Genomic DNA, 22,343 nt, shown 5'->3' on the forward strand with positions numbered 1-22,343 from the left:
GTTCCATTCTATTCCTTTTCTCTATTTCTTTGCACTGTTCACTTCAGAAGCCTTTCTTATCTCTCCTTGCTGTTCTTTGGAGCTCTGCATTCAGATCGGTTTATCTTTCCTTTTTTTTTTTCCTTTGCCTTTCACATCTCTTATTTTCTCAGCTATAGTAAGACCTACTCAGACAACCATTGTGTCTTTCTGCATTTCGTTTTCTTGGGGCTGGTTTTGATCACCACTTTCTGTACAATGTTACAAACCTCCATCCATATTTCTTCTGGCACTCTGTCTATCAGATCTATTCCTTTGAATCTACTTGTCACTTCCACTGTATAACCATAAGGAATTTGATTTAAGTCAACCTAAATGGCCCAGTGTTTTCCCGTACTTTATTTAAGTCTGAATTTGGCAATAAGTTCATGATCTGAGTGACAGTCAGCTCTCAGTCTTGTTTTTGCTGACTGTATAGAGCTTTTCCATTTTCAGCTTCAAAAACTATAATCTGATTTCAGTGTTGACCATCTGGTGATGTCCATGTGTAGAGTCATCTCTTGTGTTGTTGGAAGAGAGTGTTTGATATGACCAGGGCATTCTCTTGGTAACACTCTATTAGCTTTTGCCCTGCATCATTCTGTACTCCAAGGCCAAACTTGCCTTCCTTGACTTCCTCCTTTTGAATTCCAGTCCCCTATGATGAAAAGGACAATTTTTTTGCTGTTAGTTCTAGAATATCTTTTAGGTCTGCTTAGAACTATTCAACTTCCTATTCCTTGGCACTAGTGATTGGGTCATAAACTTGGATTACTGTGATGCTGAATGTTTGCCTTTGAAATGAACCAAGATCATTCTGCCATTTTTTTTTTTTTTTTTTTTTTTTTTTTGAGATTGCACCCAAGTTCTGAATTTCAGGCTCTTTTGCTGACTATGATGGGTACTCTAATTTGTCTAAGTGATTCTTGCTCACAGTATTGGACATAATGTTCATATGCTTTAAATTTGCCCATTCACATCCACTTTCATTCACTGATGACTAACGTCAAAATTCACTTTTGCCATCTCCTTTTTGACCACTTCCAATTTACCTTGATTCATGAACCTAACATTCCAGGTTTTTTGTAATATTGTTCCTTACATCCTCAGAGTTTACTTTCACCACCAGATGCATCCACAACTGGCTGTTTCTGCTTTGGCTCAGCCTCTTCATTCCTTCTTGAGATATTTGTCTGCTCTTCTCCAGTAGCATGTAAGACACATATTGACCTGGAGGTTTGTCTTTTAGTGTCGTATCTTTTTACCTTTTTATGCTGTTCATTGGGTCCTCAAGGCAAGAATGCAGAATTTGCTTGCCATTCTCTTATCCAATATGCCACATTTTGTCAGAACTCTCCATCATGACCCATCTATCTTGGGTGACCCTACACAGCATGGCTCATAGTTTCATGAAGTTACATATAGCTGTGAACCATGTGATTTTTTGTATGTGTGTGTGTGATTGTGGTTTTCATTCTCTCTGCTCTATTAAGTAGATGTTGAATTGTTGTGTGTGCCAAGCATTGGAATGGGAACTGAGAGTGTAATGATGGCACAGAATCAGATTTCTAGAGCTAAAGGTAACAGTAATATTATATTGATCTTATTGTGTACTAAGTTCTGTTGTGAATCACAGATTTAGCCCATTTTCCAGTCATGGTTCTTCCTTGTATGCTCAGCTCTCATGCCATTTGTGATGTGGAACATTCCCTGGAGTTGGGGAATTTATCTAAGGAATTATTGCAAAAAGTAAAGTACACGGCATTGGGAATCTGGATTAGGCTAGTGGTACCTAGGTTGGACAAGAATCATTCCAAAGCAGAGAACTCACCCAGATTTGATCTTTGATAAGATTGTTGGGGATGGTAGAGATCTATAGCTAGTGAAATGCCTGCGTGTTTTCTTGCTTGCTAATAAGCAGCATGGTGATCGAGAGTCAAATAGGAATGTTAAGAAGAGAAGTTAAACGTGTTGGTAGAAGTCACTATGTTATAGAAGCTAAATCTAGAATCTCAACAGAAAATACATGCAGGCTTATTGAACAATCCATCCCAATGCAGAACTGGGAAAAGACCAACAGATCATTTGTGTGTTTTTGTTCCCTGTTTAGTGACTGATTCTACTGTATTTGGGTCCCAGGATTCAGTGATGGCATGAAGATTAATTTTCCTGATGCATTATGAAGATAATAAAGCCCTTACTTTTGCAAATGGTAAAGAAAATGCCTTAAATACCTGCCAAAGTCAAGACAGACTGAAACTGCTTGAGATTTCTGTAAGATTATGTGAATGTGAACACACTGATTTGCAAATGATTACTCATCTTCACACGCATCTGAGCAGCAGAGCTCTCACAATTTGCCAACTTTTGCCATGTGTATAATAGGTAACTTTATGCATACATAAAGACAGAGTGAGAATTAGAGGGAGAGAAAGTCTACAATATGGATATGGATATAGGGCACTCAATTAGATATGGGTAAAGGGCACTGTATTCTGAGATATCCACATGTTTTGCAGGATTTTAAGTGTTTCACCAGATGTTTGAATTTATATGGAATAGTTGTCCAACAGCATGTTGGTAAATTTTTCAGAATTTAGAGTAGTTAAGTTTCTAGAGTCACTAATTATAGCAAGTTTCCCTGGAACATTTATGGGCCTTTAGAGGTAGCAGGGGGAAAGAGAGCAGAAAGCCTGATCTCATAAATGGTCTTAAATTTTACTATGCTCAAAACAATATGGCACTAACATAGGAATATAAATATAGTTTGGATAATCCAGAAAAATTGGAAAAAATGTAATGTAATGTATATGGAAACTTAATATGTGATAAAAGTAACACTCAATTTGGTCACAAATGATCATTTATTTAATTAATAATAATGGCTTATTCACTTTATATCTGGGAAAAATCTTAAACCCCTGTATCATAGTATAAGATAAAATTGTAGAAATTATAACAATAAAATATTTTTAACATTTAGAAAAATGCTTATACTAGTTTGCATTCCCACCAAGAGTGTAAGAGGGTTTCCTTTTCTCCACACCCTCTCCAGCGTTTATTGCTTGTAGACTTTTGGATCACAGTCATTCTGACTGGCGTGAAATGGTACCTCATTGTGGTTTTGATATGCATTTCTCTGATAATGAGTGATGTTAAGCATCTTTACCTCAGTGTTCATTGCAGAACTGTTTATAATAGCCAGGACATGGAAACAACCTAAATGTCCATCAGCAGATGAATGGATAAGAAAGCTGTGGTATATATACACAATGGAGTATTACTCAGCCATTAAAAGAATACATTTGAATCAGTTCTAATGAGGTGGATGAAACTGGAACCTATTATACAGAGTGAAGTAAGCCAGAAAGAAAAACACCAATACAGTATACTAACACATATATATGGACTTTAGAAAGTTGGTAACAATAACCCTGTATGCGAGACAGCAAAAGAGATACAGATGTATAGAACAGTCTTTTGGACTCTGTGGGAGAAGGAGAGGGTGGGATGGTTTGGGAGAATGGCATTGAAACATGTATAATATCATATATGAAACAAATCGCCAGTCCAAGTTTGATGCATGATACTGGTTGCTTGGGGCTGGTGCACTGGGATGACCCAGAGGGATGGTAAAGGGAGGGAGGAAGGAAGGGGGTTCGGGATGGGGAACACGTGTATACCTGTGGTGGAATCATGTTGATGTATGGCAAAACCAATACAATATTGTAAAGTAATTAAGCTCCATTTAAATACATAAATTTATATTAAAAAATAAAAATAAACAAAAAATAAAATAAGAATCAATCAAAAAGAAAGAAAGAAAAATGCTTATATACTCTAGATGATTATGCAATATGAAATAATACAGAAAACACAGAATCTTATTCACAAATAGATGGATAAGCCAACCATATAAAATTTTAAAAATCTCTAGATAACCAAATTAGGTAATAGGCTAGGAGAAAATATTTATAGCATGTGACAGAGGTCTATTATTTCTAGAATCCAAATGATAGGTAAAAATCACATAAAAGCATAAATAGTCCAGAGAAAAATACATGAAGAATATTATCAAAAGAGAAATGAAAATAATTAAAGAGCATATGACAGGATACTCATCCTGGGCAGTAGTTAAGGAAAGCAAATTAAATCAGTGAAGTTCCATGCTTCCTGTTAGATTGCCACAATGAAATATACAAACAAATAGAGCCTATTATACAGAGTGATGGAGAAGGCAATGGCACCCCACTCCAGTACTCTTGCCTGGAAAATCCCATGGACGGAGGAGCCTGGTAGGCTGCACTCCATGGGGTCTGTATGAGTCGGACACGGCTGAGCGACTTCACTTTCACTTTTCACTTTCATGCATTGGAGAAGGAAATGGCAACCCACTCCAGTATTCTTGCCTGGAGAATCCCAGGGACAGGGGAGCCTGGTGGGCTGCCGTCTCTGGGGTCGCACAGAGTCGGACACGACTGAAGCGACTTAGCAGCAGCAGCAGCAGTATACAGAGTGAAGTAAATCAGAAAGAGAAAGACAAATATCATGGTATATTAACACACATATATGGAATCTAGAAAAATAGTACTGAGGATCTTACCTCAGTTCAGTTCAGTTCAGTAGCTCAGTCGTATCCGACTCTTTGCGACCCCATTCATTGCAGCACACCAGGCCTTCCTGTCAATCACCAACTCCCGGAGTTCACTCAAACTCACGTCCATCGAGTCGGTGATGCCACCCAGCCATCTAATTCTCTGTTGTCCCTTTCTCCTCCTGCCCCCAATCCCTCCAAGCATCAGGGTCTTTTCCAATGGGTCAACTCTTCGCATGAAGTGGCCAAAGTATTGGAGTTTCAGCTTTAGCATCATTCCTTCCAAAGAACACTCAGGACTGATCTCCTTCAGAATGGACTGGTTGGATCTCCTTGCAGTCCAAGGGACTCTCAAGAGTCTTCTCCAACACCACAGTTCAAAAGCATCAATTCTTCGGCCCTCAGCTTTCTTCACAGTCCAACTCTCACATCCATACATGACTACTGGAAAAACCATAGCCTTGACTAGATGGACCTTTGTTTGCAAAGTAATGCCTCTGATTTTGAATATGCTGTCTAGGTTGGTCATAACTTTCTTTCCAAGGAGTAAGTGTCTTTTAATTTAATGGCTGCAATCACCATCTGCAGTGATTTTGGAGCCCCCTAAAATAAAGTCTGACACTGTTTCCACTTTTCTCCCATCTATTTGCCATGAAGTGATAGGACCAGATGCCATGATCTTAGTTTTCTGAATGTTGAGCTTTAAGCCAACTTTTTCACTCTCCTCTTTCACTTTCATCAAGAGGCTTTTTAGTTCCTATTCACTTTCTGCCATAAGGGTGGTGTCATCTGGGATCTTACTTAGAGGGCAGCAAAGGAGAGGGGCGAGGAGAGGGTGTGATGATTTGAGAGACAATATTTAAACATACATATTACCATATGTAAAATAGATAGCCAGTGGGAGTTGGATGTATGATGCAGGGAACCCAAAGTAGGTGCTCGGTGACAACCTAGAGGGTTGGGATTGGGAGGGACTTGGAATGGAGGTTTAAGAGGGAGAGGACATATGTATACCTATGGCCAACTCATGTTAATGTGTGACAAAAATCATCACAATATTATAAAGTATTTTTCCTCTAAAGTTTTTTTTTTTTTTTAAAGAAGAAAAAAATGCAACTCCCCCCCCAAAAAAAATAAATAAATAAAATAAACAAGCAAATAGCATTTAGGGTCATGGTGATTATGGGGAAATGTAGATGATAGGAACACAAGTTTTCATAGAAACTGCCAGTATTTTTTAAAGTTATGAGGCAACATCTATTAAAATAAAGCATGTGCATACTTTGGGAAAATATTGAAGGCAAAAGAAGAAGGGAGTGACACAGCGTGAGATGTCTCGATAGCATCACTGTCTCAATGGATGTAAATCTGAGCTAGCTCCAGGAGATATGGAGGACACAGGAGCCTGGTGTGCTGCAGTCCATGGAGTCACAAGGAGTCATACATGACTTAGCAACTGAATAACAACAACATACTTTGACTAAAAAATACTACTAATATGAAAAGTATATTTGAAAGTATTTATTGCAGCATTAATTTTCATAGTAAAATAAAATTGAAGTAATCTTAATGTCTTTCATCTATGAAATGGGTTTAGAAAAGTAAGGTATATTCAACCTATGAAAGCTCTGTAGCTTTATACATGGATGAGTAACTCTGTAGCTCTTACACATGGAGGACATGCATATTGTTACTTGAAGCAAAATGTTTTTTTATAAGTGGAAATTCTCCATATTTATATGTATTTGAATGTGTTTGTATGAGCATGGTGAAAGATGTTAAATTGTTCACACTAATTACCTCATGATTGACATTGGAAGAAAGAAGAGGGAGATGATTACCTGTTTTATACACCTGTGTATTGTTTCACATGTTACTACACAAGCATTACTTTGGTTCCTTTGTCTGTCTGGTTATTTCTTTATCTTAGACAAAAAACCTAATCTCAAATTCTAGTCCCTCTGCTTACTGGATTGCAAAAGGGAATGGCAACCCACTCCAGTATTCTTGCCTGGGAAATCCCATGGGCAGAGAAGCCTGGTTGGCTACAGTCCATGGGATCACAAAAGAGTTGGACAGAAATAAACAACAGCAGCATCTACTTACTGCCTAAATGGTCTTGGAAAGTCACATAACCTCTTTAAGTCTTATTTTTTCTCATCTGAAAAATAGCAATCATATTATCTCACAGAATTGTGGGGAGGATTAAGCAAAATAAGATTTTTTCTGTGGGGAGGATTAAGGAAAATAATATATACCTAATTCCTAGCACAGAGCTAGGAAAACTCCCCTCTTCCTTTTACTTAACTCTCTGTTGATGTGTTTTCAGGGATGCAAGCCAGTTACCATATTAGAACTAATCTCAATGAATGGTTGAAGCCACTGTGCAAACAAATTATTCAACAAATTCTAAAGCTAAATTAAAATTATTTTCTTTGATGATAAAACCATTTAGGATAACCTATATCACTGTTCACTCCCTTCATCTAGACATTAAGAGTTATAATAATTAATTTCATATGGCCCATCAAAAGTATGAAATTAAGTGACCAATCCTATGACCTACACTGGTTCTTACTCTGAATTCAGGTTGGGTTGTGTGGGGGTCTGAAAGCTTCTTCTCTTCCCAACCAGCTGTTAAGGATATGGTAGCTCATAGTCTTTCTCCTATACAATAAAAAAACTCTCCAAGTTGGAGAAGTCAGACGATTCAATGGCTTAAAATCTCCCTGCATAATAGTTATTCAAATTCCAGCAATAATTTCTCTCAGTTTCTAAGAAAACGTTCGTCTTTTAACTAGTATAAGACTTGCATGGCTTGCAGCTTCTATTCATACATTTGGATGAATCCAAATGTCTCCTGCTAGAAAGGCTAATGCCGAACTTTAGGGAAGGACAGAGTCAGTTTACTCCCCTGTCTCTATTTAGATTTTAATATTCACGTGCCTAATTATAACATATTTTATTATAACATGATTTGTTAGCTTGCCTATCTTCCCACCATTAAAGGTCTCCATTAGAGTAGGGGCATTAAAAAAAAAAAAAACAAAAACACTGGCTCATTGGAGATGTTCCATAATTTTTAGATGAATACCATTTTAAATGAATGGTATTGAGTAGAATATTTTCAACACTTTAGAGACTCCCAAATGAGAGAAGGGGAAGCCCTAGTTAGAAGCCCTCCATGTAATTTGCATCAACATCCCAACAGTGGAGAAGAGTCCAGTAGCAAAGGAATTATTCAAAGCCAGTTCCCCTCATTATATAAATCTAAAATACGAAGCGGCCAAAACCTGCAGCAGTGAGCATGTCAAACATGCTTATTAATAATGGCTCAAAATGGAGATTTACTACAGTTAAGAATAAGGAGAGGGACCATAAATCAACTGTGGTGAGGAAAAAGCAAAGAAAAATTCTTATTTAAAATATATGCATATGCTTTGTAATCCTAAAATGGAGATTGCTGTATTGAAATGGAGTCTTTATTTGTAAGATTGAATTCACTGAAAATATGTTTTATGCCAGTATTCATTTTACCAAATTTCATTTGCTTTCCTTTGGCTGAAAAGTTGAGGACTTAGTTTATTGCTTGAAAGCAAAAGAAGGTTTTCTTAGTTGAATCTCTTCATCCCTTGCTTCAAATGATTACTTGTAATGCTCTATTTGGCTTATGGGAAAATGCTGCTTTATGGGCACATGTGTTGAAGAGAAGTGTTTTTAAAACATTCAATTAGCGTGCCTTCAAGTTAAAATTAAAAAAAAAAAAAAGTGATAGAGTTAAATTCTCATAAAAACCCAACTGTTGCTTAGAAACCAATTATTTTCCTATTCAAAACTACTACAAGGGTCATCAAGCTCACTCTTGGTTGTATTCCAACCAAGGTGGATACATGTGTTTACTTCATAAATCAGACCATAACACTCCCTTGGCCCAAATTCTTGGTTGCTTTCTAATACAAATCCCTGTCCCTGTTAAATGCAAATCCCTGTCCCCAGTCTCCCCGGCCAAACTTATCTCATCTTATTTTTCTTCTCATCTGGCTCATAAAGTTCAGATTAACTGACTTCCTCTCCACTGCTTGAACACATCAGTCTCTTCTCTGCTAAGACCTGTACCTCTCCTCTGCTTTGAACACCCTCTCCCCTGCCATTCTTCCAAGAGTAACTGCTCTCAGTCCTTTGAGAGTCTGTTAGATGTCACTTCCAAATAAATTATTTCTTACCATTCTATCTAGGTTATCTCCCCTATCCATAATATATTATATAATTCATAACTTTTGTTTCTAGAACATACTTGCAAGTAGTTCTGATTACATGTATATGCATATATAAACTTGGAGATAAACAATAAGATGAACAATATCTCCCATATTCCTCACTAGATGGCAGGATCATGAGAGCAGGAGCCATATCTGTTTTATTTATTGCTGACTACCCAGCAATTATGACATTGCCTGGCGTATAGCATAGTTCCTCAGTAAATATTTGCTGCAGGAATTCTCAGTATCAAGCCTAATGCTTGGCACATAATAGGTTGCCAATAAACACTTTTCAATTGAGTCTGTTTCATTTCCATAGAATTTAGTGAGTCCCATAAATTCCATAAATTAATTCCAAATGCCAAACTCCTACCATAACAGCAGGGTCTCTGGAAATTCTGCTGAAATGACAAATGACAATTCAGGACAGATGAATAAGGAGGATGCCTAAAAGCTCAATCTGAGTTTAGAGATTCTTTTCTAGGATAAAAATGCCACCAAGATAAATTTTAACTCTATCAGAATTAATCCCTCTAGTTAATTGTTCTCTCAAGCTATTTCTTTCTAGTGGGAGACTTTTGGTTTTACCTGGGAGTTACCATGATGCGTTAATAAACTAACTTGAGCTTTTTGTTTCACTTGTTTTTGAAAAAGCAGCTGATAGGTTTCACTTTGAGTTTTCCAAGACTCATGCTTTAAGCAGCTGAGATCATAGTCACTGCACATCCTGTATAGCTCACTAGATCCAGAGCCAAGAGACTATTGGAATTTGTAGTTTATGATACAACGACAGCATTAACACAGGAAAATGTTTTGGCAAGATAACAAATAGCTGTGATGAAGCGGTTAAGTTCCATTTGTTTAGGCTCTGTGAAAATTAATTTGCAAAGCTTTCTAAGTCTGGTGTGTGTTCTAGTTTATATGTAAATTAAAAGATTGTGTGAAAAGGATTCTAGAGATGATGCCATTCAGACATTTCAGACAAGTTGTCCACTAATTAATTTTCACTCTATTTTACTTTATTTACATTCACATTTTCCTCAAAAGTAAGTTGTATTAGTCAGGCTAGAAAAGGACACCTCCATAGCCAATAAGCCATAATGACTGATGCTTTTTTAAAAAGGGCAGAAGACATACAGATGGCTAACAAACACATGAAAAGATGCTGAACATCAATCAATATCAAATAAATTGAAGTCAAAACCACAATGAGGTACCATTTCACGCCAGTCAGAATGGCTGCTATCCAAAAGTCTACAAGCAATAAATTCTGGAGAGGGTGTGGAGAAAAGGGAACCCTCTTAGACTGTTGGTGGGAATGCAAACTAGTATAGCCACTATGGAGAACAGTGTTGCTGCTAAGTCACTTCAGTCATGTCCGACTCTGTGCAACCCCATAGATGGCAGCTCACCAGGCTCCCCTGTCCCTGGGATTCTCCAGGCAAGAACACTGTAGTGGGTTGCTATTTCCTTCTCCAATGCATGACAGTGTGGAGATTCCTTAAAAAACTGGAAATAGAACTGCCTTATGACCCAGCAATCCCCCTGCTGGGCATAATCACTGAGGAAACCAGAATCGAAAGAGACACGTGTACCCCAATGTTTATCAGAACACTGTTTATAATAGCCAGGACATGGAAGCAACCTATATGTCCATCAGCAGGTGAATGCATAAGAAAGCGATTGGTACATATACACAATGGAGTATTACTCAACCATTAAAAAGAATACATTTGAATCAGTTCTAATGAGGTGGATGAAACTGGAGCCTATTATACAGAGTGAAGTAAGCCAGAAAGAAAAACACCAATACAGTATACTAACACATATATATGGAATTTAGAAAGAAGGTAACAATAACCCTGTATGCGAGGAAGCAAAAGAGACACAGATGTATAGAACAGTCTTTTGGACTCTGTGGGAGAGGGCAAGGATGGGATGATTTGGGAGAATGACATTGAAACATGTAAAATATCATATGTGAAATGAATCTCCAATCCAGGTTTGATGCATGATACAGAGTGCTCGGGGCTGGTACACTGGGATGGTCCAGAGGGATGGGATAGGGAGGGAGGTGGGAGGGGGGTTCAGGATGGGGAACACGTGTACACTCATAGCGGATTCAAGTCAACGTATGGCAAAACCAATACAATATTGTAAAATAAAATTAATTAAAAAATAAATAACAAAATAAAAATGGCAGAAAATTAAAATTTTGACTGGGACAACCATGGGAGTTAGAAAAATAATTCAGCGGTGAGTCTCTAAATTTGGAAATAGAAACTCTCCTAGCATTCTACAAAGACACTTCTCTTTCCAAGGGTAATATCAGGTGTTTATAAACCTGAAGGATCAAAAATATGGAGCATAGTTAAGTATTAAAAGTCTGGGGATAACTGAGAGCTCTGCACAAATCCATTGAGGGAGAGTTTCTTACTCTGAATCTTGAAGCCTTAGTTCATTTGCCCCGCTTTGCTCTGCAGGTAAAATCCACAGGCTCATTCCATGGCAGAAAGTGAAGAAGAACTAAAGAGCCTCTTGATGAAAGTGCAAGAGGAGAGTGAAAAAGTTGACTTAAAGCTCAACATTCAGAAAATTAAGATCACGGCATCCAGACCCATCTTCATGGCAAATAGATGGGGAAGCAGTGGAAACAGTGGCTGACTTTATTTTTCTGGGCTCCGGAATCACTGCAGATGGTGATTGCAGCCATGAAATTAAAAGACGTTTACTCCTTGGAAGAAAAGTCATGACCAACATAGACAGCATACTAAAAAGCTGAGACATTACTTTGTCAACAAAGTTACGTCTAGTCAAGGCTATGGTTTATCCAGTAGTTTTGTATGGATGTGAGAGTTGGACTATAAAGAAAGCTGAGCACCGAAGAATTGATGCTTTTGAACTGTGGTGTTGGAGAAGCCTCTTGAGAGTCCCTTTGACTTCAAGGAGATCCAACCAGTCCTTCCTAAAGGATATCAGACCTGGGTGTTCATTGGAAGGACTGATGTTGAAGCTGAAACTCCAATACTTTGGCCACCTGATGCAAAGAGCTGACTCATTTGAAAAGACCCTGATGCTGGGAAAGATTGAGGGCAGGAGGAGAAGGGGACAACAGAGGATGAGATAGTTGGATGGCATCACTGACTCATTGCACATGAGTTTGGGTGGACTCTGGCAGTTGGTGATGGACAGGGAGGCCTGATTTGCATGGTTTGTTGGGTCGCAAAGAGTCGGACACTACTGAGCAACTGGACTGAATAAGTATGGGCACCCCTTGTTCTGTTTTCACAGCCTTCCTCTTATAGCATTTCCCTAGAACCTAGATACACCACATTTGTAGACCTATTCTAGGTCCTTTTTTCACCTGAGGTCCCTGGACTGGTTTGACACATTAATTATATCTCAACACATACAGTGATTCTAAGAGCATTGACCTCTTTCATCAGTCCAGCTCTTCATGAGCAGTTATCCCCATTAGGTCTTATTGGGGCCCTGAAGATGAAAAACATCTTTTCTTGCATGAAACAAAAGCTTATTCTACCCACCTACAGTAGAATGGTTTTCTAAAGTCCTAAACTTTTTTTGGAATGATTGATATGTAAAGCAACTGATTTGAACTTTTGCACTTTAAATTGATTTCAACTGGAGTCTAGACATTAATGTTCCTCTTGCTTTACCAAAAAAGAAATGGCAGCAAAAGTTTTACAATGGTCATAACAACAACTTAACACTGAAACCCTGATTCTGGTAATCTGCTCATGTATGAAAACTGCTAGGTACCAAGGGATTTCAAGCAGTTTGAGTCTTGAGACCTGAGTACTGATGCTTACTCTGTCCTTCCCTGCCTCTCTCTGGCTGTTTGGTTTTGAGCTGAGGACATTCTCTCCCCTTATGGCTTTCATTTCATTGTAGCCATTTAGATTAGATGACCTCTAAGGTGGCTTTGGTTTCTGAAAGATCATTAATTTCTGGCTGACTTAAAATGAGTAATCCAATGGTAAATAAACTTTGATACCCTTTCAGGAATGAAGCTAATGGTACACTTGAACAAGAGTGATTCTCAATTGTCTAAGCATGTAGTTAGAACAAGACAAACAGGCTTTAGGAGTGAAGTGGATGTATAAAACCCTGAAACTTTTTGTCATAAAGAATGCCATGCCCAATTTAAAAGCAAATCAGATATTCGTATAAAACTTCCACTGTGTTTTTGTGGGGGTACTTTTGGGGTGTGAAGTTTATTAATGAAACACAGTAGCATGGTATATTTCTCCATATATTAGTGCCCTCTTTTATTTCCTTCAGCAGTGGAGAAATATACCATGTTCAAGGAGCGGAAGAATCAATATGGTGAAAATGAGTATATTACCTAAAGCAATCTATAGATTCAATGCAATCTCTATCAAGTTAACAACGGTATTTTTTACAGAGCTAGAACAAATAATTTCACAATTTGTATGGAAATACAAAGAAAACCTCTAATAGTCAAAGCAATCTTGAGAAAGAAGAATGGAACTGGAGGAATCAACCTACGTGACTTCAGGCTCTACTACAAAGCCACAGTCATCAAGACAGTATGGTACTGGCACAAAGACACAAATATAGATCAATGGAACAAAATAGAAAGCCCAGAGATAAATCCTCACACCTATGGACACCCTGTCTTTGACAAAGGAGGCAAGTATATACAATGGAGAAAAGACAGTCTCTTTAACAAGTGGTAAAACTGGTCAACCACTTGTAAAAGAATGAAACTAGAACACTTTCTAAAATCATACACAAAAATAAACTCAAAATGGATTAAAGATCTAAATGTAAGACCAGAAGCTATACAACTCCTAGAGGAGAACATAGGCAAAACACTCTCTGACATAAATCACAGCATGATCCTCTATGACTCACCTCCCAGAATATAGCAAATAAAAGCAAAAATAAGCAAATGGGACCTAATTAAAATTAAAAGCTTCTGCACAACAAAGGAAACTATAAGCAAGGTGAAAAGACAGCCTTCAGAATGGTAGAAAATAATAGCAAATGAAGCAATGGACAAAGAATTAATCTCAAAAATTATACAAGCAACTCCTGCAGCTCAATTCCAGAAAAATAAACCACCCAAACAAAACATGGGCCAAAGAACTAAACAGATATTTCTCCAAAGAAGACATACAGATGGCTAACAAACACATGAAAAGAGGCTCAACATCACTCAATATCAAAGAAATGCAAATCAAAACCACAATGAGTTACCATTTCATGCCAATCAGAATGGCTGCTATCCAAAAGTCTGCAAGCAATAAATGCTGGAGAGGGTGTGGAGAAAAGGGGACCCTCTTAGACTGTTGGTAGATATGCAAACTAGTACAGCCACTATGGAGAACAGTGTGGAGATTCCTTAAAAAACTGGAAATAGAACTGCCTTATGACCAAGCAATCCCACTGCTGGGCATACACACCAAGGAAACCAGAATTGAAAGAGACACGTGTACCCCAATGTTCATCACAGTACTGTTTATAATAGCCAGGACATGGAAGCAACCTAGATGCCCATCAGCAGACAAATGGATAAGAAAGCAGTGGTACATATACACAATGGAGTATTACTCAGCCATTAAAAATAATACATTTGAATCAGTTCTAATGAGGTAGATGAAACTGGGGCCTATTATACAGAGTGAAGTAAGCCGGAAAGAAAAATACCAATACCGTATACTAACACATATATATGGAATTTAGAAAGATGATAATGATAACCCTGTATGCCGAGGCAGCAAAAGAGGCACAAATGTGTAGAACAGTCTTTTGTACTCTGTGGGAGAGGGCGAGGATTGGATGATTTGGGAGAATGGCATTGAAACATGTATAATATCATATGTGAAATGAATCTCCAGTCCAGGTCCGATGTATGATACAGGGTGCTCAGGGCTGGTGCACTGGAATGACCCAGAAGGATGGGATGGGGAGGGAGGTGGTAGGGGGGTTCAGGATGGGGAACACGTGTGTACCCGTGGAGGATTCATGTTGATGTATAGCAAAACCAATACAATATTGTAAAATAATTAGCCTCCAATTAAAATAAATTAATTAAAGAAAAAAAAAAAGAAAGAAAGAAACACAGTAGCATCTGCCCACCCAAACTGCCATAAAAAAGCAGCACAATGCATTTATGGGGTTGGATTATTTTTGTTAATAATTTTCATGAGAGTATTGAAAATGCAATATGTACCAGCTGTTACTATGTTGATCATACACATCTGCCTTCCAAGGAAGATTCCTAAGAAATCATAGGAAAGGGAATTGTATTAGTTTCCTGTTGTGTTTCTGACAAATAATAGCAACTTAGTGACATAAAACAACACAAATGTATTATCTTAAAGTTTGGAGGTGAGAAGTGTGAAATGAGTCTCAGTGTCATCAGGCTGGTCAGCATTCCTTTTGGAGTCTCTAGATGAAGAATCTGTTGCTTTGCCCATTCCAGCTTGTAGAGGCCAACTGTGTTCATTGGCTCATGTTTCTAACTCCTCTGCTGACCTCTCTGACCTCTCTTTTCATTCTTAAATATTTTCTCTGTATCTGTGACCTTTCTACACCTCTCTCTGAAAATAGACCCTTGTTATTTTGTTGGGCCCAGATAATCCAAGTAATCTATGCATCTCAAGATGCTTATTAGTAACAATTTATAATTGATTAATTAGTTTTAGTAATTTCTTCCCAGTATATTTTACAACATAAGGTGACACATTCACAGGTTCTGGGGTTTGGATGTGGACATCTTTGGAGGAGTCTATTATTCAGCCTATGTCTGAGGCCAGAGATAACAACAAAGGCCTAAGAAGTAAATGACTATCTAAGGTAACACAGCTAATTTGTGGCAGTGCCATGAATATATCCCCAGGATCCTCACATTGGCCCTGTTTATGTACATCGCTGATGAAAACAGGTAGGAATATGCACTGATGGAGGCTTTATTTTTATAATAATCTTGAAATGATTGAGAAATAAATATAAAATTCAGTGAATTTAAAAGAGCATTTTACATATACACAATGGAGTATTACTCAGCCATTAAAAAGAATACATTTGAATCAGTTCTAATGAGGTGGATGAAACTGGAGCCTATTATACAGAGTGAAGTAAGCCAGAAAGAAAAACACCAATACAGTATACTAACGCATATATATGGAATTTAGAAAGATGGTAACAATAACCCTGTATACGAGACAGCAAAAGAGACACTGATGTATAGAACAGTCTTATGGACTCTGTGGGAGAGGGAGAGGGTGGGAAGATTTGGGAGAATGGCATTGAAACATGTAAAATATCATGTATGAAACGAGTTGCCAGTCCAGGTTCGATGCACGATACTGGATGCTTGGGGCTGGTGCATTGGGACGACCCAGAGGGATGGTATGGGGAGGGAGGAGGGAGGAGGGTTCAGGATGGGGAACACATGTATACCTGTGGCGGATTCATTTTGATATTTGGCAAAACTAATACAATTATGTAAAGTTTAAAAATAAAATAAAATTAAAAAAAATAAAAGAGCATTTTAGAGATGATAGTTTATATTTTTTCAAACATATTTTTAATGCAAGAGCTTCCTTAAAATTTTAATTTTGCTGGGTCATGGTACCTTCTAATGATAAAGTGACTTGCAGTGATAACATAACTTAAATAATGATGGGAAATGAAAGTGCTAAGGAACAACATGTACATATTCGCCTATCTACTTCTTCCCCTCCTTGTCCTTCTCTTTCTCCTTCTGAAACTGGTCATTGCTGCCATTTTGAAAATCTGCTATAACTGGAAAGTTAATTGAAACTTTTTAAACTGAAGGGAATGGAGCTACCAGAGGCTTATTACCATGGTTTATCCAAATAGTTATTTGCCATATTTCACAATAAAGTCCACCTAATTTTGATGTTGACTCATTCTTCTAAGGCTCTAAGGGAATTGTTTTTATCTCTTCTCCCACTTCTACACACTAATTGCTGTAACAGTTAAAAGGGTTATAGAATTTTGAATTTAGATGAGATTAGACATATTGTCCAGCCCAATACTTTTCTCTTTCACAGTATCTTTGGCAGATATTTGCCACATTCCTCTCTTGCCTGTTTTCTTCACCCATGACATGGGAAGGAATGATGACTGCTGTAAATTAAGCAGCTGTATTTAGTTTGAGTTCCTGAGAGAGTAGGTATTTTTGAGAGGGTTGTGGCTCTATATTATTAGGCTCATGTTCTTTACTTCCTCTGCTGCAGGCTTTGGTGCTCCTCTTCTAGAGTTTTATACACACGTGACCTAATTGCATACTGTTCCCTACCCCCAGTGCAGTAATTGTTCTTACATGTATCTGCCTTCAAAATTCAACCTAACCCAGCGATGGACATGCAATAATAGTTCACTGTACTGCTGATGGATGTGGTAGGTGGATGAATGAATGATGACCATATAATGTCAGAGACATGACGCATGGATCCAAAGAGATACTAAGGGGGCAGGGAAAGGTTGAAGTAACAGCTTCTGATCGTCACTGATATAAAATTAGTAGGCTAGCTACACTACTATTCTGCTAACTTTCTTAAAAAGAGTAAAATATGACTGGAAATAGGACAGAAATGTATTTAATAGATTCTTTAATATGACACCAAAAATAAGTGGATGATTTCCTTTCAGATATTTCCATTCAGCACTCAATTCCTTCCTTTTCTGCTTATCAATGAACACATCATTCATCTGCTGTTACATTAAGTCAAGTTGCCAAGCTGTTGTTTGGCATTGATTGCATGTATGCGTGCTCAGTTGCTTAGTTGTGGCTGATTCTTTTCAACCCTATGGACTGTACCCTGCCAGTCTCCTCCCTCCATGGGATCCTCCAGGCAAGAATACTGGAGTGGGTTGCCATCTTCTCCTCCAGGGGATCTTCTTCACCCAGGAGTTGAACCTGAGTCCCTGTGTTGGCAAGTGGATTCTTTACCACTGAGCTACCTGGGAAGCCCCCTGATATTCTGGGGGTACATAAAATAATCACTGCCTCAGTTTGGTCTTGACAACATATAGAATAATGCCTTGTATATGTTGAATGCTTTCTAGGACAAGGTTGATTCCTATATCATTCCTGTCAAACAAAGAAGCAAAGTATCAGCTAGGAGTTGCTAAATATTTAGTGCACCTCAATATGACCAGTGGAGAAGGAAATGGCAACTCACTCCAGTGTTCTTGCCTGGAGAATCCCAGGGATGATGAAGCCTGGTGGGCTGCCATCTATGGGGTTGCAGAGAGTTGGACACGACTGAAGCGACTTAGGAAAAAAAAAAAACATAAATCTATGAACAGATGATGTGGCTGATCTATGCCATCTTCTTATTAAGGTATTAATTTTGACTGTACCCATCAAAGAGGCCATAGGATAAATGAGTCTGAAATAAGAATCTCTGATCTTAAGACATCATTAAGGTAAGACTTAGAGAAGCTGACCAAGATTCAGGCTAGGAAACTGCCATAATGACACCCAAGGATGTCTATGGGTGGGGAACATTGTATGGCTCTGTGATTTTATGACTTTCATGCCATAGTTCTTATTACATTGTTTCCCCAGCCTTCCACCCAGCTTGATTCTACTTTTTTTTTTTTTTTCCCTGTTTCTAGTTCCTTCTTTCTGGGGATTGGTGAACTCAGCTTGGAATCTTTGCTCTGTGGGGAAACGGCAGTCACCAGTCAACATAGAGACTAGTCATATGATCTTTGATCCCTTTCTAACACCCCTTCGCATCAACACTGGGGGCAGGAAGGTAAGTAGCCATGTTGCTTCCATTGTGAAGTTGAGGATAGGGGAGATGCTGATTCTGAAAGCCAAACTTCTAGTCCTTGATCTCTGTGATGAGTTTGTCTTTCCACCCAGGAGTAATATCACAGACTTCAGGTCTATTGCTAACAAATATGTCTTAATCATGCTTTTTCTCGCTACACAGTCAATTTCCATGTTTCTGATTACTTCCTTGTACTTCCTGGATGTTTCCTGAAGTCCTATCCCTTGGAAGCCCATGAAGGAAAGTCAGAAAACAGTGTTTGCTGCCCCTAAATATCATGCTGGGAAATTCTTTCTCTCAGAAACCTCTTTACTGGGGCTTCTTTTAACCTCAACAAAGTGAAAATCTTTTTATCAAAAGTAAAATCATACATTTATCATCCTGTAAGAAAAACAAACAACCACAACCTTAGGTGGTTTATGAGAAAATCAATAATTAATCTTACTGGGGCTTCCTGGCTAAGAATCCTAGCTTGTGCATAGAAATGCTGAACTATGATTCCCATTCTCATACCAACATCTCTCCTTTCTTCCCACCCACCTCCCCCCACCCATGATAACCTTCGCCTTTGTTTGTAGAAGAGTATAATGTCCATGGGGTCTTCTCATCACAGGAATCTAGCATTTCTTTTGTTACCTTTTACTGTTGAGTAGGTTGTTGAAGGTGGGAAAAAAAAAAAAAAAACTACAGAAAATTATGTTTGAAGGTGACTTAGCTGTTGTGAACTCAAGAGAAATGGAAAATCATTTATGTATAAGAAACTGAGGTTAAAATTATGGATAACTTTTGCTATTGCTAGTAACTGATTTTCCAGGGTTTGGGCTCCTTGGGGTCTGGTTTATATACCCCTTATGCAGTCGGTTCACCTTGATTACCACAAGTTTGTAAGCAATCTTTTTGCTTTCTGACTTTTTTTTTTTTTTTTTTGTCATGTAGTTTTCACACACATACAGAAAAGTCAAATGGCCCATCAAAATGCTGTTAGCAACTTTGATTCAGGTCACAAAGCAAGTTTTAAAAGATCTTCTTGTGATTGATACTATTTAGCTAAGTAGAGTTTGTGTGCTGTTTTAAATATGACTTAGGAAGCATTTTTATAAAAAGGTCCTATAAAAAGGACCTTATTTCATGTAGTTTATTGTTCTGATTCTTTAAAAAACTAACCTGCCTTAGTTTTTCTTCCATTCTCAGTTTTATTTTTGCAAACCCTAAGAGGAACTTGAATTGGGTGCAATATATACCTTTCTCTAAAAAGTTGACCATTCAAGTCATCGTAACCATGTATAGGTTCCCTGACCAGTGTATTAAAGAAGGCAAATTTGAGTATTCAATCATTCTTTCTTTCTTGAAGAGGGTGATTGAGGGAATAACTGTACCCCAGGCAAAGTGAAAATTTTAAAAATGTAACCATACACACACACAAAGTAGACAGAAGGTTGGTACCTGAATTCCAGAGATTACCTGAAGATGGTGAGAAAGGCTGAATAACAGAGACTGAAGAGGAGTTAATGAGGAGATAAGTATGAAAGAGTAATGTGAGGTGAGATCCTCATGCCATGTTAAAGAAATGGATTTTTTCATAAGGGTATGCAAGGATTTAAAGCATTATTGGGTAGATGGTACATAGGGAGTGGAATAGAATAGGAATTAAGCTAACACAAATAGTGAATATATAAGTTTCATTTTTCATCATACCATCTTAGAGGAAAACCTTAATGTGAGAGAAATTAAAAAACAAAACAAAATTAGGACAACTTCTCTCTAAAATGTATTGGAGAAAAAGAGAAGGAGAGATAGCTGGAGTTAAAAATCATTCATAATTTATGTTGCTTTTCAGTGTTTTTTGTTATTATGTGATTTTTAAAATATATTTTCAATTTAGTAAAGTGTTCCTGATCCAAGTTAACTTTTAAATGCTTTAGAGTTTGGAATTTTTGAAACATTTACTTTTGATGGTGTTAATTTTATATCTGACATAATTTGTGTTGTCAGCTGTTAGAAGAGCTGAGAACTGTCTGATGATATCCTTTGCATTTGTGAAAGGCCAAAAATAAAACATAAATGGTAGTTGGATATACTAATGGGTAATAAAATACCTGAACTTGATAGGCAATAGTTAAATCATGCTTGCAGTCTTTTAAGAGATGCTACTTACTGAATCGGGGTTTATTTTGGAAGTGAAGTTTCAAATCAGTGGCTCTGAATTTAGATTTTCCTCAAAGAAACGTGTATCTAACTCAAAAGGTTTAAAAACCTCCCTGTAAGAATGGGAGGTTTTGTAGAATTTCGGAAAGCTGCAACATTTTGAAGTCTAAGATCAGCTGGGTATCAATGTGGAAAATCCATCCCAGACATCATGTGTTTTATTTGACACTTTTATCCACAAGCATCATTCTTTTTCATGTTTAAATGAACCGGGTTTACAAAGCCATGAAGCCGCTTTGATGCAGTACCTGACTGTGTTACTATGTTTGTTTGAACATATTTGACCTGGCATAAGGCTCAGATGATGAATTACAGGTTTTATTTGTTTTTCTGCATTTTGTTTTCATTTTGTTTTTTGTTAGGGCTGAAATTCAATGTGAACACAGGAATGCAAACAGTAATAATACATGAAAATCAAGGTATAATCATGCCTTGATACAATAAAAGGTATTTATCATATGTGAAAAATGATTTCTTTTACCTTTCAAGTTGCTTACTTACAATGGTAGTTTTTAAGCAAAGGTACTTTTTATTCCAGTTGTTCATATCTGACACATAGGACTCTTATGGACAAAATCCAAAATAAGCATACTTTCAAACAATACTCACATATGTTTGCATTGCATATGCATATAAGAATCCTATTTTTGGGAGAAATGTTGCCAAGATGGAGGAATAGGAAGACCCTGAGCTTACCTCCTCCCATGGGCACACCAAAGTTACAATTACAGAGCAACTATCAACAAGAACCTCAAGACTAGCTGAAAGATTTTCCATAACTGAAGATATAAAGAAAGAGCTACAATGAAATGGATATGAGGAGTGGAGACATAATACAGTCAAGACCCATACCCCTTTCTAGGCAACCAATAAACAGGAGAACAATAACAAATGCAGAGCTTCTCTCCAAGAAGAAAGAGCTCCAAGCCCCACATTAAGCTCACCAACTAAGGTGTCCTGTACCAAGAAGATGAGCTCCAAGAATGTCTGGCTGTGAAGGTCAACAAAGTAGTTGGCCCTGACACAACAGACAGTGCCACATAGAGGAGACTCTTAGAGCATATAGCTCTGCTGACCAGAAGAGAATGTGTTCATAGGCTCCATAGAATATCTCCTACATGAGTCCACTTCTCCAAAATCAGGTAAAGTAACCAAATTGTCTAACACTAGAAATAAATACAAAATATAGGCAAAATGAGGTGATAGAAATATGTACCAAAGAGGGAACAAGACAAAATCTCATGAAAAATGTTAACAAAATGGAGATAAGCAGTCTACAGCCATGGAGATACTCAGTGAACTCAGGAGAAGAAAGGAAGAACACAGTGAGAAATGTAACAGAATTAGAAAATATCAAGAACCAAATAGAACTAAAATTTAATTTAAAAATACAATTTAAAAAAGATTAAATTTAAAAATCAATTTAAACTTAAAAATGAGTGCAGTAAGACAGAAAAAAAAAAC

The 22,343-nt window shown here is 37.6% G+C and overlaps 1 protein-coding gene across 1 annotated transcript in view; it reads left to right on the forward strand.

Moving 5' to 3' along the window:
• Nucleotides 1-22,343, forward strand: part of CA10 (carbonic anhydrase 10) — an 840,788-nt gene that overhangs the window by 321,427 nt on the left and 497,018 nt on the right. The window contains exon 5 of the mRNA XM_025281290.3: nucleotides 18,514-18,656. Within this exon, the coding sequence (XP_025137075.1) occupies nucleotides 18,514-18,656 (143 nt within the window). The remainder of the gene's footprint in view (nucleotides 1-18,513; nucleotides 18,657-22,343) is intronic.

The sequence above is a fragment of the Bubalus bubalis genome, chromosome 3 (assembly GCF_019923935.1).
Source record: "Bubalus bubalis isolate 160015118507 breed Murrah chromosome 3, NDDB_SH_1, whole genome shotgun sequence".
In the NCBI taxonomy this organism is placed as follows: Eukaryota; Metazoa; Chordata; class Mammalia; order Artiodactyla; family Bovidae; genus Bubalus; species Bubalus bubalis.